At 47.4% G+C, this 27975-nt stretch overlaps 2 protein-coding genes across 2 annotated transcripts; one reads left to right on the top strand and one right to left on the bottom strand.

The window, feature by feature from the left end:
* Nucleotides 1-735: 735 nt before the first annotated feature.
* UTP3 (UTP3 small subunit processome component) lies at nucleotides 736-2488 on the bottom strand. The gene has a single exon (XM_060247167.1). The coding sequence runs from the start codon at nucleotides 2253-2255 to the stop codon at nucleotides 822-824; it is 1434 nt and encodes a 477-aa protein (XP_060103150.1). The 5' UTR covers nucleotides 2256-2488; the 3' UTR covers nucleotides 736-821.
* On the top strand, nucleotides 2403-26262 carry JCHAIN (joining chain of multimeric IgA and IgM). Its single transcript, XM_060247168.1, has 6 exons — nucleotides 2403-2546; nucleotides 13597-13793; nucleotides 16520-16652; nucleotides 18858-18938; nucleotides 25062-25618; nucleotides 25699-26262. The coding sequence occupies exons 2-5, from the start codon at nucleotides 13730-13732 to the stop codon at nucleotides 25264-25266; spliced, it is 483 nt and encodes a 160-aa protein (XP_060103151.1). The 5' UTR covers nucleotides 2403-2546; nucleotides 13597-13729; the 3' UTR covers nucleotides 25267-25618; nucleotides 25699-26262.
* The last annotated feature ends 1713 nt before the right edge of the window (nucleotides 26263-27975 follow it).

Below are 27975 nucleotides of genomic sequence, written 5' to 3'. Positions count from 1 at the left end.
GATAAAAGGAAGTACTTCTTCACCCAAAGGGTGATTAACATGTGGAATTCACTGCCACAGGAGGTGGTGGCAGCCACAAGTATAGCCACCTTCAAGAGGGGTTTAGATAAAAATATGGAGCACAGGTCCATCAGTGGCTATTAGCCACAGTGTGTGTGTATATATATAAATTTTTTTGCCACTGTGTGATACAGAGTGTTGGACTGGATGGGCCGTTGGCCTGATCCAACATGGCTTCTCTTATGTTCAGTGGTTAAGTGTGTGGCCTCTTATCTGGAAGAACCGGGTTTGATTCCCCACTCCTCCACTTGCACCTGCTGGAATGGCCTTGGGTTAGCCATAGCGATCGCAGGAGCTGTCCTTGAAAGGGCAGCTGCTGTGAGGGCCCTCTCAGCCCCACCCACCTCACAGGGTGTGGGGGGGAGAAGACATAGGAGATTGTAAGCCGCTCTGAGTCTCTGATTCAGGGAGAAGGGCGGGGTATAAATCTGCAATTCTTCTTCTTCTTCTAAATGAAGCAAATAAATGAAATATAACGGCAGAACTGTAATACCCCACTACCTAACATACTTAGTAATCCCTTATGTTGGTTACCAATTGCATTCCTCCCACTACCCTTACTAGGTCCCACCCTCAATCAGGGCTAGCAAAATGAAACAAACAAATGGGAAATATGCCCTGAACCAAATGTGGAGTAACTTTGGATTATATTCACCAAAATGAGAGAGGAGAGAATTTCTTTTCCCCCAAAATAGCATATTTATTGACATCACACTGATTGTCTTCAACGTGATAAAAAATATATATATATGCAAAGGAAATCACTTAAGCTTAATACTCTTCTTAACACCAGCACGAATGCCAGACAGTTCGCCTCCATATCTTTGTTCTTCTCTCCGGACCTCACGAACTTGCCCCTTCCTGCGAATCTTGGCTCGCCTGAATTTCTCACGATGCTTGACCCTTGGGTTACGATCAATCTTTTTCCTTTTGGGCGTGAGGCCTTTATTCTTGATAATCTGGTACGTCGCTCCTCTCTTTTGATCTGGTACTTCCTCCTCCACAAGCGGTTTTTCCTCTTCTTCTGTTTCCACTTGTTTCCTCTTTTTCTTAGATTTTATCTTTTCTTCCATCTCCTTATAATAATTCAGGGCAGCCTCCTCATTGAAATCTGAATCCTCTGAAGCTTCTTCAGCAAGGTCACCACTAGAAACCTTACGAGCAGCTCTGGGTTTCGTTTTGTTAACAGACTTTCTAAGACATCCCACGGATTTCTTCATCACTTCCACTCCACCACTACTATGGAATTCTTTAAGAAGCAGCCGCACTTCAGGTGACAATTTTTGGTCCACAGTGTCTAAGTCATTGATTAAGTTTCTGTAAGTGACAAGTCTTTCAATGACCGGGTGGCCATGGACTGGAATCCTTTTGGCTTTCAGCACCAAGTAAAAGCTGATGTTGCAACAATAGTTCAAGTAGAGATGGTATTTGGTCTGCAGGTACTGGCTCCCTCTCCCTTGCGGGACAACCCCATCTCTTACCATTTGCATGAGCGGCTCCAGCTCATCTCGGAGCTCTACCAACTTCGCTTCAAAGTCCTGAATCAGCTCCAGCAGCTCCGGAGATTCCTTTTTCAACAACTTCAGCTGCTCTTTCTTAGAAAGAGACTGCAAGTCCTTGGCAATTTTGCGCCTGGACTCTTTTTCGCTCGGCTGCTCGTCTCTCGGAGCGTAGGCCTGCAGAATATCCAGGAGGAAGTCGTCCTCACCCAGATTGTGAGCTAGCCTCTTCTGGATGGCCTTGGCCTCCTCTTCTTCCTCCTGCTCTTCAGCTTCCACTTCTTCCTTGCTCTTCTTGGTCGCCTTGGGACCAGCGACGGGCTGGCCGTAGTCCGTGCCATAATAGATCTTCTTGCGCTGACCCCAGGCAGCCTCATGGGGGAGGCCAGAGCTCCCACCGCCCCGCTGCTCTTCCAGATCACTGTCCATATCCAAAGGCTCGTCCATGCCGTCCTCCTCCTCTTTCTCGCCTCCATCGTCCTCGCTGAGCTCCAGGCCCAGCACCTCCTCCACCTCCTCCTCGCTCTCCTCTTCCTCGCTGCCCAGCGCCGCCAAAGCCTCCTCCACCCGCCGCTCGTGGAAATCGTCCGCCTCCTCCGTGACTCGCAGCTCCCCAGGCTCCGGCTCCTCCATCCGCTCCTCCTGCGGGGCCTTGGTCCGAGGACGAGCGGCCGACCGCCGCCGGGCTTTCCCCATGGCTACCCGGGCAACGCGGAGTCAACCTGCGCTCGAAAGCGTGTGCGTTCTCTCCGCTGCGGCCCGCGGACGTCGACTTCCGGGTGAAAGGTTGGTCCGTCTCCGCAACGCTCCGGCCCCGCTCCTGCACTTCCGGTTATCAAAAACTTTGGTTCCGAGCGGGAATCCAGCGATCAGCCGCTCTTCGGCCAATTGACACGTTCAGGATTTTTCTCCCGTAGGGGTACCGCGGCTATGCCTTCGAATGGTCTCGTTTCCGGCCGGCCATGGAAAACCTTTGGCCAACTTCCGGTGAGCGCGACACATTATTCCTTCCGCCTTGTTTCCGGGCGCGCTGGAGCAATAAATTACCATAGAGAACAGAAAGGGCGGTCACCTCTCTCGTGCTGCCTGGAGGGGCATTGCGGGGACAACGAGGAGAGAAGGGCTGTATTTCTTTTTAAAAGTTTATTCAGTTCCCCCCACCCGGGAGATTGTAGGAACTGCTTTACAAACCACTGAAATGGCAGGTTTCTCTGCAGGTCCCAAACAAAATCGAAAAACAAGAAGTCGTAGAATAACGTTTTTTAGAAAAATGAGTTCCAATCAAAATAATACAGCAGTAAGAATAAACTGTCGTGTTCCACAGAGGACTCCCTCAGTCGTGCATAAAGCATCCGTGGACACCAGCAGGGCGGCTCTGTTTAGGGTTGCCAGATCCAATTCAAGAAATATCTGGGAACTTCGGGGATGGAGCCAGGAGCAAGGGTGTGACCAGCATAACTGAACTCCAAAGAGAGTTCTGGCCATCATATTTAAAGGGACCGCACAACTTTTAAATGCCTGAATTCTGGCAGGAGCTCCTTTGCATATTAGGTCACACACCCCTGATGTAACCAGGGTGATGTAACCCCTGATGTTACAAGGCTTTTTTGTAAGCTCTTGGAGGACTGTCTACATCAGGGGTGTATGGCCTAATATGTAAAGAGCTCCTGCTAGAATTCCACCTCTGGTCTTAATAGAGTCTTGTGAATGTTTAAGGGGAATCCCCTCCACCCCTGGAAAAGAAGAAACACAGTTGCAGCCATGTTTTATCCCTTTGACATAATTTTTGAACCTGGGCTCATCCAATGAAATCGCTTTGTAATAGCATGAGCACATGAAGGTGCCTTATACTGAATCAGACCATCGGGTCCTTTAAAGTCAGTAATGTCTGCTCATACTGGCAGCAGCTCTCCAGGGTCTCAGGGTGAGGTCTCTCACATCATGTACTGCCTGGTCTGTTCAACTGGAGATGCCAGGGCTTGAACCTGGGATTTTTTGCATAACAAGCAGATTCTCTAACCCTGAGCCACCTCTTTCCCTAAATTCAACACAAAGGTGTCATTAACTTCACTGCCACAAGGTGGAGATGGCCGCTTAGCTAACTAGCTTTGAAAAAAAAGATTAGAGGCGTTCCTAAATATCTGGGAAACTAACTTTGGGAAGAGCAGTTGTCCCCATGCTCTGTATGTGAGTTTCCCATAGGGTTGAGAAATACCTGGAGATTTTGGGTGTGGAGCTGGAGGAGGTTAATATGTCTGATTTGACAGTGAACATGTCTGATTTCCCCCCCTCCCCTCATTTTTAGATGTTGCATACATATATTTGAACAAACACCTGGAGATGATATCTTTTGTAAGTGGAGGCACCTTTAAAACAGATGCATTCATTGTCTGTAAAGGAAAGGTTATTTTTTAATTAGCATGCATATGTATGCAGGTTGAACTGCTTCGATACATCCAAGTGGGCAGCCGTGTTGGTCTGAAGCAGTTGAACAAAGCAGGAGTCAAGTGGCACCTTTAAAGTTTTATTCAAAACTTAGATACACTTAGGTAGGACTGAAGCAAAAGAACAAAGTTTGGGTCCAGTGGCACGTTTAAGACGAACAAAGTTTAATTCTGGTTATACACTTTCATGTGCATGCACACTTCATGATGAATTGTGCATGCACGTGAAAGCTTATCTCCAGAATTAAGAAGAAGAAGATGATATTGGATTTGTATCCCGCCCTCCACTCTGAAGAGTCTCAGAGTGGCTCACAATCTCCTTTCCCTTCCTCCTCCACAACAGACACCCTGTGAGGTAGATGAAGATATTGGATTGATATCCCACCCTCCACTCCGAAGAGTCTCAGAGCGGCTCACAATCTCCTTTCACTCCCTCCCCCACAACAACACCCTGTGAGGTAGATGAAGATATTGGATTTCTATCCCGCCCTCCACTCCGAAGAGTCTCAGAGCGGCTCACAATCTCCTTTGCCCTCCCCCCCCCACAACAGACACCCTGCGAGGTAGATGAAGATATTGGATTTATATCCCGCCCTCCACTCCGAAGAGTCTCAGAGCGGCTCACAATCTCCTTTCCCTTCCTCCTCCACAACAGACACCCTGTGAGGTAGATGAAGATATTGGATTGATATCCCACCCTCCACTCAGAAGAGTCTCAGAGCGGCTCACAATCTCCTTTCACTCCCTCCCCCACAACAACACCCTGTGAGGTAGATGAAGATATTGGATTTCTATCCCGCCCTCCACTCCGAAGAGTCTCAGAGCGGCTCACAATCTCCTTTGCCCTCCCCCCCCCCACAACAGACACCCTGCGAGGTAGATGAAGATATTGGATTTATATCCCGCCCTCCACTCCGAAAAGTCTCAGAACGGCTCACAATCTCCTTTACCTTCCTCCTCCACAACAGACACCCTGTGAGGTAGATAAAGATATTGGATTTATATCCTGCTCTCCACTCCGAAGAGTCTCAGAGCGGCTCACAATCTCCTTTGCCCTCCCCCCCCCACAACAGACACCCTGCGAGGTAGATGAAGATATTGGATTTATATCCCGCCCTCCACTCCGAAGAGTCTCAGAGCGGCTCACAATCTTCTTTACCTTCCTCCCCCACAACAGACACCCTGTGAGGTAGATGAAGATATTGGATTTGTATCCCGCCCTCCACTCCGAAGAGTCTCAGAGCAGCTCACAATCTCCTTTACCTTCCTCCCCACCCACAACAGACACCCTGTGAGGTAGATGAAGATACTGGATTTATATCCTGCACTCCACTCCGAAGAGTCTCAGAGCGGCTCACAATCTCCCTTCCTCCCCCACAACAGACACCCTGTGAGGTGGGTGGGGCTGGAGAGGGCTCTCACAGCAGCTGCCCTTTCAAGGACAACCTCTGCCAGAGCTATGGCTGACCCAAGGCCGTGCTAGCAGGTGCAAGTGGAGGAGTGGGGAATCAAACCCGGTTCTCCCAGATAAGAGTCCACACACTTCACCACTACACCAAACTGGCTCTCCAGTTTGTTGGTCTTAAAGGTGTCATTGGACTCAAACTCAGAAACAATTTGCCTGTTTAGAAACAGTTAACCTGTTGCATATGTTACATGTCAGTTCTTATAACCCAAACAAGCTGCTGCTTTATTTTATCAAAACCCATTTTAATCAGCCCAAAGTCGATCGATCTAGTCTATCTCCTCCAGGATGTTCCATCCCGATGGCTTCCTCCTGGCAAGCTGGAACACTTTTCATTAACGGCTTCTGCCCATCAAAAAAATTGAACGAGGCTACTCAGAGAACATTCAAACTGCCTGAGGTCAGGTTGTGTGGTGGAAAGCAATTCCACTTCTGATACAAGCCAGCTGGCTCATACCGAACCCTGTTGCTGTTCTATGCAAAAGAAATGCAGGTGCTGGGTTATTTTTAAGAAAACCACAGAGCAGGTGCAGTTGTGATCCCTGTGAGGGGTGGAGGAGGGAAGGCGTCTTGGCAGGTTTGAGTACTTGCCAACTGCACAAAAGGATGCAGAGAGCTTTTGCTGTCCTGGAGCAGGCTGCTGAAGAGGGACCCCTGAATAATTATGAACACCCCTATAATAATAATAATTGAAAATATGGTTTTGCCTTTAACAGAACGTCTGATGCAATATTTGAAGAGCTGCAATTGTTAGAAAAGCAGGCAGCTCAAATGGGTGTAAGACACAGATGTGTACTGATAAAGAGGCCCTCTGAGGAAGCTCCTTGCTGAATAGAGATAAGCAGACATACTGGAATAGCGGGGAGAAAAGGGGAGGGGGGAAGTGAATCAGATAATGTGTAAAGGGGCCAGGCTGAAGGTTCGCTTTTGCTTAAAGCTGATGGTTTGAGAAGTGTCGGGGGTTCATTATTTTTGGGAGCCTTGATGCTCAAATGAACCTTGCTATTGGTGCCAAATAGTAAAATACCTCGTTTTCAATCAGTAAGTGTGCGCCTCGCTTATTCCTCTGCTGCACTGCCACCAAAAGGTTTTGAAATCTTCCCTTAGAGATGCCAGCCTCCAGGTGGGACCTGGGGATCCCCCCAGAATTACAGCTCATATCCTGACTACAGAGATCAGTTTCCCTGGAGAAAATGGATGCTTTGGATGGTGGACTCTATGGCATTATACAGAGGTGGGATTCTAGCAGGAGCTCCTTTGCATATTAGGCCACACCCCCTGATGTAGCCAATCCTCCTTACAAGGCTCTTTTTTGTATGCTCTTGGAGGACTGGCTACATCAGGGGTGTGTGGCCTAATATGCAAAGGAGCTCCTGCTAGAATCCCACCCCTGGCATTATACCTCACTGAGGTCTCTACCCTCCCCCCAGGCTCCATCCTCAATCTCCTGGAGTTTCCCAACCTGAATCTGCCAACCTACACCCAGGGGTAGAATTCTAGCAGAACTCCTTTGCATATTAGGCCACACACCCCTGATGTAGCCAATCCTCCAAGAGCTTACAAAAAAGAGCCTTGTAACATCTTGGAGGATTGGCTACATCAGGGGTGTGTGGCCTAATATGCAAAGGAGCTCCTGCTACAATTCCACCCCTGCCTACACCCCAAGTCCACTACCCCCACAAATAGTATGCTCTTGGAGGACTGGCTACATCAGGGGTGTGTGGCCTAATATGCAAAGGGACCTGGCAACCCTACTTAGGTTTTATTCTGTGATTTAAGCAAATTAAATCCATTGTACAGCCTTGATGAAGCTGCCTTTGGAGAGATTTGGGAGGGTTTCTCCTGACAATGGAAGAACTTACCATTTAGCAGATAAAAGATGCCTCAATTTGCCAGGTAGAAGGGTCAGGTTATTTGCTTATGCATCAAAGACAAAGGACCACCTGTTTTCTATAGGGAGAAGGGAAATGTGAGTTATAACTTATAAGTACAGTTGCCAACCTCCAGGTGGTGGCTGGGGATCTCCCACTATTACAACTGATTTCCAGGTGACAGAGATAAATGCACCTGGAGAAACGGTTGCTTTGGAAGGTGGACTCTGTGACATCATACCCCATTGAAGTCCCTCTCCTCTCCAAACCCCATGCCCTTAAGGCTTCATCTCCAAAATGTTGAGGTCTTCCAGAATTGGCAACCCTAGTTACAAGACAGGGATGGATGAAGGTTGCAAAACTCCGAGAATTACAACAGAGATCAGTTCCCTGGGGGAAACGACAGCTTTAGAGAGTGGACTCTATGACATCGAGGGCTTTTTCTGAGCAGGAACACACAGGGACGGAGTTCCGGCTGGCTTGGCATCAGAGGGTGTGGCCTAATATGAAAATGAGTTCATGCAGGGCCTTTTCTACTAAATTAATTTTTCTACTAGATGAACTAAATTCCTCTAACAGTATCCCAGTCTATACCTGGCATGCCCAGCCAGCCCCTGTATCCATGATGTCTATGGTTTCTCTCTCCAGATTTTGCCTATTTTTTTCCTGATTTGTCCCCATCAAGTACTTACTAAGCAACAGAAAAAAGTAACTGAAACCAATGCTTTATTTTTCAAAGAAGAAACTCTGTGGTCAGCAAGGAGTTTATTTTTAACTGCATTCTTGAAAGTTGAAAACGCCCACGTGAAATCTGTATAACGGATTTCTAGGTACAGCCGGTAAAAGAGCAGATCAGACTCTTTCAGGCAAGGATGCGGTTGTGCATGCATTTGAGCAAGGACACAATTAAACTACCAAAATAAATCAGAATGAAAAGAACAACTAACAGACTATGATGGGTAGTCTGTAGCAGTAGAAAAGAGCAGGAGTCCAGTAGCAACGTATGTGAAGAACTGAGCAGTGACTCATGAAAGCTCATTCCCTGCCGCAAATTCTGCTTGTAAGAACATAAGAGAAGCCATGTTGGATCAGGCCAATGGCCCATCCAGTCTAACACTCCTTGTCACACAGTGGCCAAAATTTTTATATATATATATATATATATATATATATATATATATATATATATATATATACACACATACACACACATATATACACACACTGTGGCTAATAGCCACTGATGGATCTCTGCTCCATATTTTTATCTAAGCCCCTCTTGAAGTTGTCTATGCTTGTAGCCGTCACCACCTCCTGTGGCAGTGAATTCCACATGTTAATCACCCTTTGGGTGAAGAAGTACTTCCTTTTATCCGTTTTAACCTGACTGCTCAGCAATTTCATTGAATGCCCACGAGTTCTTGTATTGTGAGAAAGGGAGAAAAGTACATCTTTCTCTACTTCCTCCATCCCATGCATAATCTTGTAAACCTCTATCATGTCACCCCGCAGTCAACGTTTCTCCAAGCTAAAGAGCTCCCAGCGTTTTAAGCTTTCTTCATAGAGAAAGTATTCCAAACCTTTAATCATTCTAGTTGCCCTTTTCTGGACTTTTTCCAATGCTATAGTATCCTTTTTGAGGTGCGGTGACCAGAATTGCACACAGTATTCCAAATGAGACCGCAGCATCGATTTATACAGGGGCATTATGATACTGGCTGATTTGTTTTCAACTCCCTTCCTAATAATTCCCAGCATGGTGTTGGCCTTTTTTATTGCCATTGTACATTTGACATTTTCAACAAATGTCTTGACATTTTCAGTGCGTTATCTACCACGACCCCAAGATCTCTCTCTTGGTCAGTCTCTGCCAGTTCACATCCCATCAACTTGTATTTGTAGCTGGGATTCTTGGCCCCGATGTACATCACTTTGCACTTGGCCACATTGAACCGCATCTGCCACGTTGACGCTCACTCACCCAGCCTCAACAGATCCCTTTGGAGTGCCTCACAATCCTCTCTGGTTCTCACCACCCTGAACAATTTAGTGTCGTCTGCAAACTTGGCCGCTTCACTGCTCACTCCCAACTCCAAATCATTTATGAACAAATCATTATAGTCTTTCGTGTGCTCCTGGACTCCTGCTCTTTTCAAAAGCAAACTATATATTAGGGCTGCCAAATGTGGGTTGTGAAATTCTTGGAAATTTGGGAGTGGAGTCTGGGGAGGGCACAGTTTGGGAGTGTGCCCTAAAATACCCACAGATTGTAAAGCATCTGACTATATATCAGGGGAAAACCGTTAATAACACAGTACTAAGCAGCGTTAACCACTCTAAAAGTCTATTAAAGCAAACAGGCTTAGAAAGTTGGTAACTCTCTTAAGGGTTGCACTGTACGCCTAGCTCGTGAGAAAGGGCTGCCTGATCAGACGATAATGCAGGGCTGTTTCACACATTACTGTTGCAGAAAAAATTAAAAATTGATTCCCTTATATCAGGGGTGGCCAACGGTAGCTCTCCAGATGCTTTTTGCCTACAATTCCCATCAGCCCCAGCAAGCATGGCCGATGGCTGGGGCTGATAATAAAAATAATAATAATATATTCTTATATCCCGCCCTCCCCTGCCAAAGGCAGGCTCAGGGCGGCTCACAGGACATGGTATTTACCATGGTTACAATAAAATACAATCATTCCTATAAAAACAATTTAAAATATAAAATATAGTTAGGTTACAGTCATAAATTAAGTTAAAAGTTAGATAAAACATTTAAACATTATAAGTTATTAATTAAGGTGCTACAATTCAGGATATGTATAGGATGGCTAGATGTCAATTAACCGCGTTCCATCTTAAAAGCGAGCTGAAAGAGGGCAGTTTTGCAAGCCCTGCGGAACTGATTCAGGTCTCGCAGGGCTCGCACCTCCTCAGGTAGTTGATTCCACCATTGGGGAGCCATTGTTGAGAAGGCTTGCTCCCTCGTTGTTTTCAATCTAGCCTCCCTTGGCCCAGGGATTTTTAGAAGATTTTGGGAACTAGACCTCAGTGCTCTCTGGGGGACATATGGAGAGAGGCGGTCCCTAAGGTAGGCAGGTTCTCGGCCATATAGGGCTTTAAAGGTAATAACCTTTATTATTGGGAGTTGTAGGCAAAAAGCAGCTGGAGAGCTACCGTCGACCACCCCTGCCTTATATCAACAACCTATGTCTTTTTGCACTGTTTAAAGTGTTTGAATTTACTTAGGCCTAGAAGCTTCTAGAGTTGAGTGCTGGTTGAGAGAATTTAGGTCAATTAGAAAAAAGTTCATTTTAGGATAATTTTAGAGGAAAAAAATGAATTTTGCTGAGAAGAAGTTTGTTAGCAGGAGAGGTTCTCACAGGAACTTATTTGAGTTTAGCCGGAGATGTGCAGATCTGAAGATAGATGGACATAAGCCAGAACCATCTGCAAGTCCAGCTGGTGCTAGACGGACCTGGGAAAGAGATTTTATTAGAGATAAGAAATAGATTCTCAGGCTAGAAAGCTATAAAAACTTCAGAAAGTTCTCATAGAGCTGCTGCCCCCCCTAGAATGCCAGTGGTTATTCTGGGGAGAAATGAGGTCCTTCTAGGCTTGCCAATCCCCAGGTCCCAGCAGGGGTTCTCCCGCTATCCCAGCCTCCTTGCCAGCGGGAGGAAGTCCCGCCCCCACAGCCACCATGTGCCTTTCCACCTTGGGAGGTTTCAGACTCCACTTGGAAAGGCTTCCTCTTTGGATGGTGTGTCTGCGCCTTTAAGGCTGAAGGGGGGCAGGGCAGTGGGCAGAACAACATGGCTGTGAAAGCAGTTCAGACCCTCCGTTTGTTGCACAATCTTTGCAGAGGTCGTTTGCATAGTGTGAAGGTAAACTTGAACTTTTGGTTGCCCTGTGAAGAACTTGGAAGTTCAGCAACTCATGAGTAGAGGTGCCAATCCCCAGGTGCGGGCAGGGGATCCCCGGTTTGGAGGCCCTCCCCCAGCTTCAGGGTCATCAGAAACTGGGGGGAAGAGAGGGAGATGTCTGCTGGGCACTTCATTATTCCCTGTGGAGATTGATTTCCATAGGGTATAATGGAGAATTAATCCGAGGTATCTGGGGCTCTGGAGGGGCAGGTTTTTGAGATAGAGGCACCAAATATTCATCTGATGACTCTCCTCAAAATGCTCTCCAAATTTCAAAAAGATTGGACCAGGGGGTCCAATTCTATGAGCCCCAAAAGAAGGTGCCCTATCCTTCATTATTTCTAATGTAGGAAAGGCATTTAAAAGGTATGCGGTCCCCTTAAATGTGATGGCCAGAACTCCCTTTGGAGTTCAATTGTGCTTGTCACAACTTTACTTATGGCCCCACCCCCAAAGTCCCCAGATATTTCTTGAATTGGACTTGGCAACCCTAGGTCCTTCTTAGGGGTCATCAGCTTCTGCAGGCAGTGGCTGGCGAATTTCTCATACTTTCTAAGCCACTACGTGGTGCAACCACAGAGGCAGATAGACCTGACCCTATTGAGTGGACAGAGGAGATGGAAGTGGGGTGGAAAGCATTGAAAGAGGCTTTGCTCACTCCACCAGCTTTGGGTTTTCCAAACTATGATAAACCCTTTACTCTGTTCTGTGCAGAGAAGGAAGGCACAGCTGTGGGTGTTCTCCAAATGTTTAATTGTTTTAGCTTCTAGGGAGAGTTCAGGCTTGATTTGGTCTAGAACAGGGGTGGGGAACAGTAGCTCTCCAGATGTTTTTTGCCTACAACTCCCATCAGCCCCAGCCAGCATGGCCAATGGCTGGGGCTGATGGGAGTTGTAGGCAAAAAACATCTGGAGAGCCACTGTTCCCCACCCCTGATCTAGAACCTACTTATTTGTCTTTTTGGTGATCCACGGTATCTGTAAAACTCTCTTTGAAAACCATACCCATCGTTCTTCTGCAGAAGCAGTAATAATGGATCCAGGAGAAAGTGGGGTTTGGGGAGGGGAGGGGCCTCAGCAGGGTACAATGCCACAGAGTCCACCCTTCCAAGCAGCCATTTTCTCCAGGGGAGCTGATCTTTGCCAGCTGGAGCTCAGTTCTAAAAGCGGGAGATCTCCAGGCCCCACCTGGAAGCAGGCAACCCTAGCTGCCAATCTGAGTAGACAAAACTGACTTTGATGGACCAGTGGTCTGATTCGGTATAAGGCAGCTTCATGGTAAGAGCACCTGCTTGGGAAGCAGAAGGTCCCAGGTTCAATCCCCGGCATCTCCAACTAAAAAGGGTCCAGGCAAGTAGGCATGAAAAACCTCAGCTGGAGACCCTGGAGAGCCTCTGCCAGTCTGAGTAGACTATACTGACTTTGATGGATCGAGGGTCTGATTCAGTATAAGGCAGCTTCATATGCTCATATGTCTAAGGGTAGGGATGGTGGCTAAGTGGTAGAGCATCTGCTTGGTAATCAAAAGGTCCCAGGTTCAATCCTCGGCGTCTCCAACTAAAAAGGGTCCAGGCAAATAGGTGTGAAAAACCTCAGCTTGAGACCCTGGAGAGCCACTGCCAGTCTGAGTAGACAAGACTGACTTTGATGGACCGAGGGTCTGATTCAGTAGAAGGCAGCTTCATATGTTCATATATGTTCATATGTCTAAGGAGAGGGATGGTGGCTCAGTGGTAGAGCATCTGCTTGGAAAGCAGAAGGTCCCAGGTTCAATCCCCGGCATCTCCAACTAAAAAGGGTCCAGGCAAATAGGCGTGAAAAACCTCAGCTTGAGACCCTGGAGAGCCGCTGCCAGTCTGAGTAGACAAGACTGACTTTGATGGACTGAGGGTCTGATTCAGTAGAAGGCAGCTTCATATGTTCATATATGTTCATATGTCTAAGGAGAGGGATGGTGGCTCAGTGGTAGAGCATCTGCTTGGAAAGCAGAAGGTCCCACGTTCAATCCCCGGCATCTCCAACTAAAAAGGGTCCAGGCAAATAGGCGTGAAAAACCTCAGCTTGAGACCCTGGAGAGCCGCTGCCAGTCTGAGTAGACAAGACTGACTTTGATGGACTGAGGGTCTGATTCAGTAGAAGGCAGCTTCATATGTTCATATATGTTCATGTTCATGTGATAATGTCTTTTAAACCGGCTGGTGTAAAAGCAGCACTCTGTTTAGAAGGCAAACCCAGAGGTGTTGTAACAGTAACCAGAGGTAGAGTTTTCAAAGAACGGTGCTTCCCCACCCGGATTTGGTAAGCCAGCATCGACTTGTGGTTTCATTCTCTCCAGCTGCACCATCTGTTGCCGGCAGCCCTCCTTGGCTTTCTTCTCCGCTGACAATTCGGCAGAAACTTGCTGCGCTGCAAGTTCCCCACATCCCTGAGCAGCGCGTCGCTAAGAGCTTTCCAGGAAGGGATTGAGGATGAAGCTCTCTTGGTTGGTCTGTGGAGCTCTGGCAGTCTTCTGGGGAGCCATTTTCGGAGCAGGTACAGGAAAGCTATTGGGAAATCAGGTCCGAACAAGGTAGAAATCGCCATAAATTAATCACACTGAGTCAGCAGTGTGATGTGGTGGCTAAAAAGGCAAATGCAGTTTTGGGCTGCATCAACAGAAGTCTAGTGTCCAGATCACGTGAAGTGATGGTATCGCTTTACTCTGCTCTGGTAAGACCTCACCTGGAGTATTGTGTTCAGTTTTGGGCAGCACATTTGAAGAAGGATATAGACAAGCTGGAAGGGGTCCAGAGGAGGGCGATGAAGATGGTGAGGGGTCTGGAGACCAAGTCCTGCGAGGAGAGGTTGAAGGAGCTGGGGATGTTTAGCCTGGAGAGGAGGCGGCTGAGAGGCGATAGGATCACCATCTTCAAGTCCGTGAAGGGCTGTCCTATAGAGGATGGTGTGGAATTGTTTTCTGTGGCTCCGGAAGGTAGGACCAGAACCAGTGGGTTGAAATTAAATCGAAAGAGTTTCCGGCTCAACATTAGGAAGAACTTCCTGACCGTTAGAGCAGTTCCTCAGTGGAACAGGTTTCCACAGGAGGCGGTGGGCTCTCCTTCCTCAGAGGTTTTTAAACAGAGGCTAGAGGGCCATCTGACTGCAATGAAGACCCTGTGAATTTAGGGGAAGGTATTTGTGAGTTTCCTGCACTGTGCAGGGGTTGGACTAGATGACCCTGGAGGTTCCCTCCAACTCTATGATTCTATGAATTGGCATGAAAGGAATTGCAGTCAGGGCCATCCCTGCCACTAGGCAAACTAGGCAATTGCCTAGGGCGCCAGCCTTCTTGGGGGTGCCGAATTGCGTGCTCCCTTGTGACTTTTCATTTTCCCCACAATTCATCTGTTTTTGAAAATTGGTTATCCGTGGGGGGTGGGGGGCGATTTTTGCCAGAAGTTAGCCTTGCCTAGGGTACCAGATAGTTTAGGGCCAGCCCTGATTGCAATTAACTGCCACGTACATATTTTGCTAAAATGCCCAGACTGGAATGTTCAAACCATGGAATGATGGAAGGAATGTTCAGCTCGCTGGCATCTTGCGCACCTTGATTATTGCACTTTTATGGCCAGGCGTTCAGAAATGCTCTAGTAGGGTTGCCAATCTCCAGGTGGGAACAGGGGATCCCCCAGTATGGAGGCCCTCCCCCCGCTTCAGGGTCATCAAAAAGCGGGGGGAGGGGAGGGAAATGTCTACTGGGCACTCCATTATTCCCTATGGAGACCAATTCCCATAGGGTATCATGCAGAATTGATTTGTGGGTATCTGGAGCTCGGGGTGTGTGTGTGTGTGTGTGTGTGTGTGTGTGTGTGTGTTTTGAGGTAGAGGCACCAAATTTTCATAGGGTTGCCAAGTCCAATTTAAGAAATATCTGGGGACTTTGGGGGTGGAGCCAGGAGACTTTGGGGGTGGAGCCAGGAGACATTAGGGGTGGAGCCAAGATCAAGGCTGTGACAAGCATCATTGAACTCCAAAGGGAGTTCTGGCCATCACATTTAAAGGGACGGCACACCTTTTCAATGCCTTCCTTCCATAGGAAATCATGGATAGGGGCACCTTCTTTTGGGGCTCATAGAATAAGGGCCCCTTGATCCAATCGTTTTGAAACCTGGGGGATATTTTGCGGAGAGGCACTAGATGCTGTACTGAAAATTTGGTGCTTCTACCTCAACAAACAGCCCCCCAGAGCCCCAGATACCCGTGGATCAATTCTCCATTATTTTCTATGGGAATAAATCTCCATGGGGAATAACAGAGTTCCCAGGAGACATTTCCCTCCCCTCCCCCCCACTTTCTGACGACACTGAAGCGGGGGGATGGGCCTCCAAACCGGGGGATCCCCTGCCCCCACCTGGGGATTGGCAACCCTAAATTTTCAGCATAGCATCCAGTGCTTCTCCCCAAAATACCCTCCAAGTTTCAAAAGGATTGAGCCAGAGGGTCCAATTCTATGAGCCCCCAAAGAAGGTGCCCCATCCTTCATTATTTCCTATGGAAGGAAGGAATTGAAAAGGTGTGCTGTCCCTTTAAATGTGATGGCCAGAACTCCCTTGAAGTTCAGTTATGCTTGTCACACCCTTGTTCCTGTCTCCACCCCTAATGTCTCCTGGCTCCACCTCCAAAGTCTCCTGGCTCCACCCCCAAAGTCCCCAGATATTTCTTGAATTGGACTTGGCAACCCTAGTGTGTCATCTTGATTTCTTCCCAGCTAGTCAAGCTGATGGGGTAGATCAGCTACCTATAACTGGTAGCTTGCCTTCAATGCCTCATAGTTTACGAGAGTCAGTGTGATGCATTGATTACAACGGGGTGGGGGGCAAACTGTGGCTTGGAAGCCACATGTAGCTCTTTCACATATATCGTGTGGCTCTCGAAGCTCTCCCCCACCCCCCACCCGTCGGCTGGTTTGGAGAAGGCATTCCTCTCTTTAAATCACTTCTCTAAGCCAAGCCAGCTGGCAGCTTGGAGAATGCATTTAAAGTTAACGTTGCTTTCTTTACACCTCTCCCTCCCTCCCTCCACCTATTTTCCTCCTTCCCTGTGGCCCTCAAACATCTGACATTTATGGAAGAACATTAGGCAGCCAGGCTAGGAGACAGTCTGCCTGAGCCTGTGGACGTTTGCCGCCCATCAGAATAAAGACTGCCTCGAACGTCCAGTGAAATGACACGGAAATGTTATTTCATCTCATGATCAAAACTTTTCTTTGTCGCTTGAAGCTTTTTATGACCCTCAGGATGACGAGACGGTCCTGGTTGACAATAAGTGCCAGTGTGCGAAGGTGACTTCGACATTTGTCCCGTCCAAAGACAATCCTAAAGAAGAAGTCTTGGAGAGAAACATCCGCATAATGTATGTAACATGCTGCTTTGTCTCGTTTCATTTTTCTTCTGTACTGTCATGTACAGGTGACCAGTGGGGAGATCTTATGAAGAAGATGATGAAGAAGAAGATATTGGATTTATATCCCGCCCTCCACTCCAAAGAGTCTCAGAGCGGCTCACAATCTCCTTTACCTTCCTCTCCCACAACAAACACCCTGTGAGGTGGGTGGGGATGGAGAGGGCTCTCACAGCAGCTGCCCTTTCAAGGACAACCTCTGCCAGAGCTATGGCTGACCCAAGGCCATTCCAGCAGGTGCAAGTGAGATCAGTGGGTAGCTCTAGGAATTACCAGGAACTCTATGGCAAAACCAAAGAATTTCCAGCAATTCCTAGAGCTACCCATTGTCATTTCCAGTTTTTAGCCAGATGTGTTATACCAGCACAGAGGCCAGTCATATTTTTTTTCTCCCACCAGTGCTCCAATGGAAATGACTGTGTGGCCATCAGCCTCTTAGGCCTGTTTCACACATGCGAGAGAAATTCCAGCTTTGACGGTTCCCTCACGTTAAAAATGTTACCCCAACAGAACCAACAGCGCAGAGAAAAAAAACCTACCTCTTCTCTTAGCTCGCTGTGCTAGTTTCCCGTTTTCACAGAGAACTTAATTATAGCCGGAAATCCCAAAATATTCCTGAGACTGCAGCTGTTCTGCCGCCTCATCTCCCAGCCTAGGTACCGTTGTCCTTAAAGCATTACACAAAATTCTATTTCCCTCGTGTATGGCTCTGAGCCCATACTGGAAACCGTTTTGTCACACACAAGTTGTTTTAATGATTTAATGATGATTTTATATAATTGTAATTATCATGTATATTTTTTTATTGTACATTGTAGTTATGTGTTGTGAGCCGCCCTGAGCCTGCCCCGGCGGGGAGGGCGGGATATAAATAAAAAGTATTATTATTATTATTATTATTACACTCTGCCACCCATGTTACCACACATCAGTTCAGTACCTCTTTGCTAACTGGCAGAATGGTAAGGGTGATCAAGTTGCCCTCTGATGCAAGAGAGCTCCTTTAGTGTAGTTTAACCATCTAAATGGGCAGGGCTTTTTTTGAGCAGGAACGCACAGAAGAAGACCGCAGATTTATACCCCACCCTTCTCTCTGAATCAGAGTCTCAGAGTGGCTCACAATCTCCTATATCCTCTCCCCCAACAAAAGACACCCTGTGAGGTGGGTGGGGCTGAGAGAGCTCTCCCAGAAGCTGCCCTTTCAAGGACAATTCTTGTGAGAGAAGTATGGCTGACCCAAGGCCATTTCAGCAGCTGCAAGTGGAGGAGTGGGGAATCAAACCCGGTTCTCCCAGATAAGAGTCTGCACATGTAACCACTACACCAAACTGGCCCTTTCAAGGACAACCCCTACAAGAGCTATGGCTGACTCAAGGCCATGCCAGCAGCTGCAAGTGGAGGAGTGGGGAATCAAACCCGGTTCTCCCAGATAAGAGCCTGCACACTTAACCACTACACTAAACACAGTTCCAGCTGACTTGATGCCAGGGGGTATGGCCTAATATGCAAACAAGTTCCTGCTGGGCTTTTTCTACAAAGAAAGCCCTTTATATGGGCTCATAGTTTTGACTTGGCTAAATCGCAGTTGTGATTTTAGGCCCTGGCCCCCACCTTGTGGAACACTCTTCCAGAAGATGTCTGCACCTCGTAGGACTTACTACCTTTCCACTGGGCATGTAAGGCAGAGATGTTCTAACCAACATTTGGTTGAGGACAGTGACAGGACAATAGACAATCTGGCACTCTCATATTTCCCCCCGCCCTCTGCAATCTCTCCCCCATAGTTGGCCTTTGGAAATATTTCCCCACCACCACCATCTCAGGAAATGTATTGTTTTTATTGTATTTTAATATTTTAACTGAATTCTTTATTGTTTCTATTTTGTTGTAAGTTGCTCTGAGGCAGGACAACCAGTAAATCCAATTTAATAAATACAGAAATATAGAACCTCTGGCATGGAAGCTTGCTGGGTGACCTTGGACCAGTCACACACTTTCAGACTGGCCTACCTCATAGGGTTGTTGTTGTGAAGACAGAATGTAAGCCAACTGGGGTCTCCACTGGGAAGAAAGGTGAAGGATAAATGAAGTAAGTAAATAAAAAGTTGCAGTCCATCGCAACGATCTGACTGATAACTTTTCCCTTGGCTTCTCTAGAGTGCCTCTGAAGAGCAGGGAGAATATTTCAGACCCCACCTCACCAGCAAGAACCAGATTTGTCTACAAACTCTCCAAGCTGTAAGTGCTTCTCTTGATTGTTCTAAAGTCTAAATTGCACCGAGATCATTGCAAATGGCTCCGGTAGGGTTGCCAATTTCAATTCAAGAAATATCTGGGGACTTTGGGGGTGGAGCCAGAAGACTTTGGAGGTGGAGCCAGGAGCAAGGGTGTGACAATTTCAATTAAAGAAATATCTGGGAACTTTGGAGATGAAGCCAGGAGACTTTGGGGGTGGAGCCAGGAGCAAGGGTGTGACAAGCATAATTGCCCTCCAAAGGGAGTTCTGGCCATCACATTTAAAGGGACTGCATGCCTTTTAAATGCCTTCCCTCCACTGGAAATAGTGAAGGATAGGGGCACCTTCTTTTGGGACTCATAGAATTGGACCCCTTGGTCCAATCCTTTTGAAACTTCGACAGTAGTTTGAGGAGAGGCACTGAATGCTATGCTGAAATTTTGGTGCCTCTACCTCAAAACACAGCCCCCTCAGAGTCCCAGATACTCATGGATCAATTCTCCATTATACCCTATGAGAATCGGTCTCCATAGGGAATAATTAAGTGCCCAGCAAATATCCCCCCCCCCCACTTTCTGATGACCCTGAAGCGGGAGGAGGGGCTCCAAACCGGGGGATCCCCTGCCCCCACCTGAGGATTCACAATGTAAATGGGACCACGGAGGAGAGACTAAGCCACAACAAAAAGAAAAAACTCTCCGTGTAAAATGCAATTTTAACTTGTTGTGAATATCGCCAAGTTAAAACCTCATACGTTATTCAATGCTCCTACTGTCCTTATGTGGCTGAAAGCCACTAAATAATATTCAGTCCAGTGTTAAAAGTAGGTGGTCCAACAGAGAACCGGTCTGCTTTGCAAGCCGTTTTGGGTCTCAGATCCTTCTTCCAGGGACCATTCTTATAAGTGTTGTACAATTTCCCAGGTCCATTTTTTTGTAGTAGAAGAAGAAGACTGCAGATTTATACCCCACCCTTCTCTCTGAATCAGAGACTCAGAGTGGTTTACAATCTCCTATATCTTCTCCCCAACAACAGTCACCCTGTGAGGTGGGTGGGGCTGAGAGGGCTCTCCCAGCAGCTGCCCTTTCAAGGACAACTCCTGTGAAAGCTATGGCTGACCCAAGGCCATTCCAACAGGTGAAAGTGGAGGAGTGCTCCCAGATAAGAGTCCCAAACCCGGTGCTCCCATATAAGAGTCCGCACACTTAACCACTACACCAAACTGGCTCTCTTTGCATATTAGGCCATCCCCCACCCCACCACCGCGATGTAGCCAATCCTCCTGGAGCTTACAGTAAGCCCTGTACTTAGAGTCCTATGAGCTCATGGGGGATTGGCTACATCAGGTGGATGTGGCCTAATATGCAGAGGAGTTCCTGCTACAAAAAAAGGCCTGAGCACCTTTTCTGGGGTGCTGAAAAAAACTACGCTGCATGGAGGGAGCACTGCCTTATGCTGGGCATACTATCAGACAATCTAGCTTAGGGTGCCAACAATGTGGAGAAAAAAATGCCCTGTTCCCTCTTAGTTGGGAGTAACATATAGTTAATCCAGTATCTCATCTGTTTAGCAGAATGCGCTTAGGCTACATGTAGAAAAAGCTCTTTGTCTTCTGGCAAAGTTACAAAGTTAAACAGAGTCACTTTTCTATTTCAAAGCTAATAATAGTGCTTTATTTAGGAATCACATTCTAGATAGCTTAGAACTACATGCTAGGTAGAACCGCATTCTAGATAGCTTAGAACTACATGCTAGGTAGAACCGCATTCTAGATAGCTTAGAACTACATGCTAGGTAGAACCGCATTCTAGATATCAAAGATTTCAGTTTTTCACGGCTGGTAACATCATTAGGGTTTGTAGAATCTTTCGGGATCAAGTGCCGTGTTCTACTGGAGAAAGTTTTCCTTCCTGGAAGGGTAGTTTCCTTATCACTACCCTTCCAGGAAGCCCCACCAAACAATGGGCACATCCACAAACCAATTGCCCTTTCATCACACCCCCTCCAGCCTAGAAATAGCAGCTCTCCAGCAGCCCTGGCTCCACTCAATGCACTGCAGCCAAGAAGGTCTGAGCGCCTGCTCCGGCTGCAACGCCACTGAGGATGTTCTCCGCAGCTGAGAACGAAACGTCTGGAAGGAAAACTTTCTCCAGTAGAACACGGCACTTGATCCCGAAAGATTCTACAAACCCTAATAATGGCATTCTAGATAGCTTAGAACTACATGCTAGGTAGAACTGCATTCTAGATAGCTTAGAACTACATGCTAGGTGGAATCGCATTCTAGATAGCTTAGTACTACATGCTAGGTAGAACCACATTCTAGATATCTTAGAGACAGAGTTTAATCTAACAGCCTTGGATGGATGCAGGTATAGGGGGGGGGGACCCTGCATCAATAGTGCCAAAGATGAAGAGAAGTGCTCCCTCTCTTCAGTGTGTGTGAGCACAAGAAGGAGAATGTGAGAGGGCAGAATGGAAGGAAGCAGGAGTTGTTTTGTAGAAAAATAGGTGGTGGAGCTCATTAACATAACTCATTAGCATATGCCAGCCCCCCCCACCAGCCAAAAGCAACCTGATGCAAGAAAGGAGAGCCCCGGGCGAGCGAGGCCTGCTTGGGCTGGCTAGAGATCCAGCCAGCCCAAGCAGGCCTCGCCTACCTGGGGCTTTCCTGGGCCACCCCCCCCTTCAGTCAAAAGCCCAGCAAGCCACCCGCCCCCCCAAAATCACATACGAAGTGGAGAAAGGGTGGTGTGGGCTTCTCCAGGGGTTCATGAGGGCTGTTGGGGGTGTGGCAAAGCCCCTGGTGGCTGGCTGGCTGCCTGTTCTTCTAATTTAGGGATTGTTGTGCAGCTGCAACTCCTATCCAATGGACAAGGTAGGTGGGGGGGAAGAGTGGGAACCCTCAGAAAGGTTCAGGAGCTGCACTCCTGTGAGCTCCTGCTCATTTTGAAGTCTGGAAGGAAGGAAGCTGTTTCCCTGATGACTATCCGCCTACACATCAAAGGGGATAGTGACAGAACAGTAAGCAGGAAGAAAGCTCAGTATTTGCCTATCTATCTATCCTAACTCCCTTGTCACTTCTCCTGGAGGCTGAAGGGACATTGAAGGGACAATGCCTTTCTCTTTCAACACCTTTCATAGAGGTTGAATGAAATGACTTCACTTTTCTCTCCATGAAGGGGGGTGCAGTGGGGGGGATATCTGCCTAGGGCAACAAAAACCCTTTGGGCCAACCCCTTTTTCTACAATAAAAAATATGCAGCTTTTGGGAATATACCCTATGAAGATCTATTGGAATTACAACTCATCTCCAGAGATCTGTTCTCCAGGAGAAAATGGCTGCTACGGAGGTGGGGTGACTGGATATCGGTGTACCCCACTGAAGTTCGTCCCCCTCCCCAGAGCCTGCACTCCCCGGGCTTTACCCCCCCCCCCCCCAAATCTCCAGGGATTTCCCACCTCAGAATTGGCATCCATATGCCGTCGTGTCCCTGTTTAATCATAATGAGCCTACAGTTTGCGAATAGTCACTTACGTGGCCGTTCACGCACTCAGTTGGGTTGAAAGTGTGACAACCTTCCGAGAGGGCTGGATGGAAAGTGTTAAGATAACCAGCACTTCTGAAAGAAAATACAACAGAAACCAAAAGACAAAACTGCCCGTTATGCAAAAACACTTGTAGCAAACCCTCCCAACAGCCAATTTACAGGATGATGTAACAAAAGGAAAAACTGTATAGAAGTAGCAATTGTTAATACAAGTCTTGGCTCGCTGCTCTATATTTTGCAACAAGCAATTTGGTCTCAGTGTTATTAACAAAACAAAAAAAAATAGCACTGTTGTCTGCATCCTTCTCCCTCTCTCTTGCTTCCTTCTGCATCATAACTCGCTTTGCCAGGCTTGCTCAATCGCACAGGAACAACAGAGCAAAGCTCCCCTCTTGGGGAGGAAGTGGGGGAAGGAGAGCTAGCTTTGCCAGGCTCTCTCAGTTGCGCAGCAGAGCTACTGAGCCAAGCCTCTCTTCCTTCTGTTGGCTGAGGCTCAGCAAGCCAGTGAGGTGGATTAGGCTGAGTGTGTGTGTTTGTCTTTGTCCTTTATAAAGTTTATATCTCCCTGACCTGGCATTACATTTTATGACACACATGGCCTGGCCCGACAAGTTCAAGATCTGTTCCTCATAGCAAATGAGTTTGACACCCCTGATCTACACGGCAATTGTAAAAATGAGAGTGTCCTAAGCACAAATTTGAAGGAAATACTGGGTATTCAATTTGTAAACTTACTCAGGAGGGGCAGCTTGGTGGGGTTTTCTAAAGGCCAAAATCCAGAGTATCTTTCAAGGGGAAGGCCTTGACCTTTTGGCCCTGTTGTTAGCCCTCTGGAGGAGTTGTTTGGTTGCTGTGTGAGACAGGATGCTGGACTAGGTGGACCACTGGTCTGATCCAGCAGGGCTCTTCTGATGTTCTTTATGCCCCGTTGCTGGCCCCTCAGAGGAACTGTTTGACCACTGTATGGGACAGGACGCTGGACTAGATGGACCATTGGTCTGATCTAGCAGGGCTCTTCTTATGTTCTTATGAAGGCCTTGGCCTCTATGCTCTGTTGTTCACTCTCCAAAGGAACTTGTTGGCTACTGTGTGAGACAGGATGCTGAACTAGATGGAGCACTGGCCTGATCCAGTAGGCCTCTTCTTATGTTTTTATCAGGCGAAGACCTCAGCCTCTGTGTCCTGTTGTTCACCCTCCAGAGGAACTGGTTGGCTACTGTGTGAGACAGGATGTTGGACTAGCTGGACCACTGCTCTGATCCAGCAGGGCTCTTCTGATGTTCTTATGAGAGGAAGGCCTTGGCCTCTATGCTCTATTGTTCACCCTCCAGAGGAACTTGTTGGCTACTGTGTGAGAAGGATGTTGGACTAGATGGACCACTGGTCTGTTCCAGCAGGGCTCTTCTGATGTTCTTATGAGGGGAAGGCCTTGGCCTCTATGCTCTATTGTTCACCCTCCAGAGGAACTTGTTGGCTACTGTGTGAGAAGGATGCTGGACTAGATGGACCACTGGCCTGATCCAGTAGGCCTCTTCTTATGTTTTTATCAGGCGAAGACCTCAGCCTCTGTGTCCTGTTGTTCACCCTCCAGAGGAACTGGTTGGCTACTGTGTGAGACAGGATGTTGGACTAGCTGGACCACTGCTCTGATCCAGCAGGGCTCTTCTGATGTTCTTATGAGAGGAAGGCCTTGGCCTCTATGCTCTATTGTTCACCCTCCAGAGGAACTTGTTGGCTACTGTGTGAGAAGGATGTTGGACTAGATGGACCACTGGTCTGTTCCAGCAGGGCTCTTCTGATGTTCTTATGAGGGGAAGGCCTTGGCCTCTATGCTCTATTGTTCACCCTCCAGAGGAACTTGTTGGCTACTGTGTGAGAAGGATGCTGGACTAGATGGACCACTGGCCTGATCCAGTAGGCCTCTTCTTATGTTTTTATCAGGGGAAGACCTCAGCCTCTATGTCCTGTTGTTCACCCTCCAGAGGAACTGGTTGGCTACTGTATGAGACAGGCTGCTGGACTAGATGGACCACTGGTCTGTTCCAGCAGGGCTCTTCTAATAAGTACGGTTGCCAGCCTCCAGGTGGTAGGGGGGAAAGAGGGACGGCAGAGAAACAACCTTCAGGTGGTAGCTGGAGATCTCCTACAGACAACAGTGATCAGCTCTGCTGGTGAAAATGGCTGGTTTGGATTATGGACACATCGCTATGGCATCACATCCCTGCTAAAATCCCTTCCCAGGTTCCACCCCCAAATCCCCAGGGATTTTATAGCTTGGAGCTGGCAACCCTACTTTTACAGCATGCAGGGCTTTTTTTGTAGCAGGAACTCATTTGCATATTAGGCCACACACCCCTGATGTATCCAATCCTCCAAGAGCTTACAGGGCTCTTAGTAAAGGGCCTACTGTAAACTCCAGTAGGACTGGCTACATTGGGGTGTGTGGCCTAATATGCAAATGAGTTCCTGTTACAAAAAAAAGCTCTAGCAGTATCGAATACTTGCTGGAAAGTATGGATCCCCTTTTGATAGATGAATTGACTAACGCTGCTCCTTGTACAATCCATCTTCTAGCTGCGAGAAATGTGATACAGCGGCAGCCAGCATGGACGACGAGGGAATTGTTTCCGGGAAGACAACTCCATGCAACGACCCCGATGAACCCTGCTACACCTACGACAGGAACAAGTGCTACACGGCCTCAGCCCTGTTCTCCCATAAGGGGAAAACCCATGTCATCACGACACCCCTCAATCCGGAATCCTGCTATCCAGATTAGAGATAATCCGTAATGTTGGACATCCCGGACAGACCTACGCGACATGCTTCTATTGGTTTTAAGTTAGTTAACCGGCATGGCTTCCCCCAAAAGAATCCTGGTTTGGATAGTTTGGTGAGCTGAAGGGTTGCCAACTTCCAGGTGGAGCCTGGAGATCTCCCAGAATTAGAACTCATCTCCAAACTACAGAGAGATTGGTTCCCCTGGAGATTATAGCTACTTTGGAGGGTGGACCATATGGCAGGATACCCTATTCAGGAGCCTCCAGGGGTGGAATTCTAGCAGGAGCTCCTTTGCATATTAGGCCACACCCCTCTGATATAGCCAATCCTCCAGGAGCTTACAGGCAGGGGTGGAATTCTAGCAGGAGCTCCTTTGCATATTAGGCCACACCCCTCTGATATAGCCAATCCTCCAGGAGCTTACAGGCAGGGGTGGAATTCTAGCAGGAGCTCCTTTGCATATTAGGCCACACACCCCCTGATGTAGCCAATCCTCCAAGAGCTTACAAAAAAGAGCCTTGTAAGCTCTTGGAGGATTGGCTACATCGAGGTCTGTGGCCTAATATGCAAAGGAGCTCCTGCTAGACTTTTACCCCTGTGAGCCTCCATTTCCCAACCCAATTCTCCAGGCTCCACCTCCAAATTTTCAGGAATTTCCCTGCCTGCAGTTGGCAAATTCAGTGCTCAAGACGCCTACAATCCCCTCCTAGTACAACAGGCCAGGTGACGTTGAGGAAATGGCTATAAAGCCAGTTCAGGTCTGTGATGTAGACATATTGTTACCTACTCTAAAAGTCTGGAAGAAGAACTCAGTACTGTTGCTTAAAATATGCTGTTGCTTAAAGCAAATCTGCATCAGTACAATGCTCTGCTGTGCTTTCTTCCCCTTTTAATTTCTCCCACTAAACGGTATCATTCCTTTCTCTTTATCACCTGCCTTTACCTACAGCTCTTAATTAATCCACGCTGTCAATAAAAATAATCTTTCATTATCTCCATGCTTGCATCGTTGGTGCCAAACCGATGTGAAACTGGCAGCGTTCCACTGAAAAAAGCAGTGCGTTGTGCTGCTGTTGTTAACCTAATAAGCTTTATATAGTGAAAGAAATGTGAAAAATTTTCTTTTGACCGGGGATTTGTAATGCAATTCTATGCAGAGTTATACTCTTCTAAACACACACTGAAATCAACAGGGTTAAATTGGAGTGACGACGACGATATTGGATTTATATCCGCCCTCCACTCCGAATCTCAGAGCGGCTCACAATCTCCTTGATCTTCCTCCCCCACAGCAGACACCCTGTGAGGTGGCTGGGGCTGACAGAGCTCTCCCAGAAGCTGCCCTTTCAAGGACAACTCTGCGAGAGCTGTGGCTGACCCAAGGCCATTCCAGCAGCTGCAAGCAGAGGAATGAAGAATCAAAACCGGTTCTTCCAGATAAGAGTCCGCACACCAAGCTGGCTCTCTGCACAGGATTAATCCCCTGAAAAGATGGGGAAAAGTCATTTGTATCCTCCAGTCCTCTCTACCTATCTAGCTAGGATCTTGGAACAAAGACCACAAGAGACTGTTATTTTGGTAACTGTTTATTTACAAATGTACAGGTTGAACAGGTATCATAGATGCACTGAAAAACATAGGCAGTTCTAAACCCACAATTTCAGGTTTAAAATCAACAAATCTTCCCTCTTTTTTTTTTTGAGTTAGACTGGCAAATAATTTATAGTTTGACTCCCTGGACTTCAAATGACTGGACACCTTGAGTTTTTGACCCCAAATTAATGACGTTGAGTTTCCACCCGTCATCGAAGTGGGACAAACTAGCTAAAGCTCTAGGCTTTAAACTACGACCGTTTTCGCACACAGCTTACCTCGCGGTCACAATCCTGTTCCCTCCGCAGCGTCTGTCGGATTTCCCACCATCTGCGCCGGAGTTACAGGAAGTGCCGCGGCTTTGGCGTAGCAAACGTAAACTGGGTTTTAGCGGCTTACGTTTGCTACGCAAAAGCTGTGGCACTTCCTGTAACTTCGGTGCAGATGGTGGGAAATCCGACCAGACGCTGTGGAGGGAACAGGAATGGGACTGCGAGGTGAGCTGTGTGCGAAAACCGTCTACATGAGTTCAGCTCTTACACTAGTTTCAGGTATCTTTCCATTACAACAGGAGTTCACATAGCCACAGTATTCCATCCTGTTATCTTCAACCTGTATTGGGTGTTTTTCTAATTTATTTTATTCTAACTGTATGGACAAATGTTTTATTCTAACGGTGTGGCTGATCGCTACTTTGGGGTCGGTCAGAAATTTTAGCAAGGGATCCTGAAGGTTTTTTCCATCTTCTGGGCATGGAGCAGGGGTTGTGGGGGGGGGGGGGGCAGCACGACCCCATGTCAAATTAGGAAACTAGTGTGTAAAAGTTTCCGTCTTAATTGTTAAGAGTAATTGAGACTCTGTTGTTAACGCTCCATTCATCTCCTCTCGAGCACTGAGTTAACTAAGAGCACCCCTTCCAGCATTATGTCAGAGGAACACATTCCAATATTTATGGCATTACATTACATTCACTATCCAAATAAACTATTCCAAAAAAAGAAATGCATTCAAATACAGAGGATGTTTAGCTGTTCTTGGTGAGAATACATAAATAAGGATTGAATGGGTTTAGTTTTTTTCTAATGCAAGGATGGCTCATGACGTCACTTCCAGT

This window comes from Heteronotia binoei, chromosome 9 (assembly GCF_032191835.1).
Source record: "Heteronotia binoei isolate CCM8104 ecotype False Entrance Well chromosome 9, APGP_CSIRO_Hbin_v1, whole genome shotgun sequence".
NCBI lineage: Eukaryota > Metazoa > Chordata > Lepidosauria > Squamata > Gekkonidae > Heteronotia > Heteronotia binoei.
The sequence above is the reverse complement of the archived record's forward strand: the minus strand, read 5'-3'. Positions and strand labels throughout refer to the sequence as shown.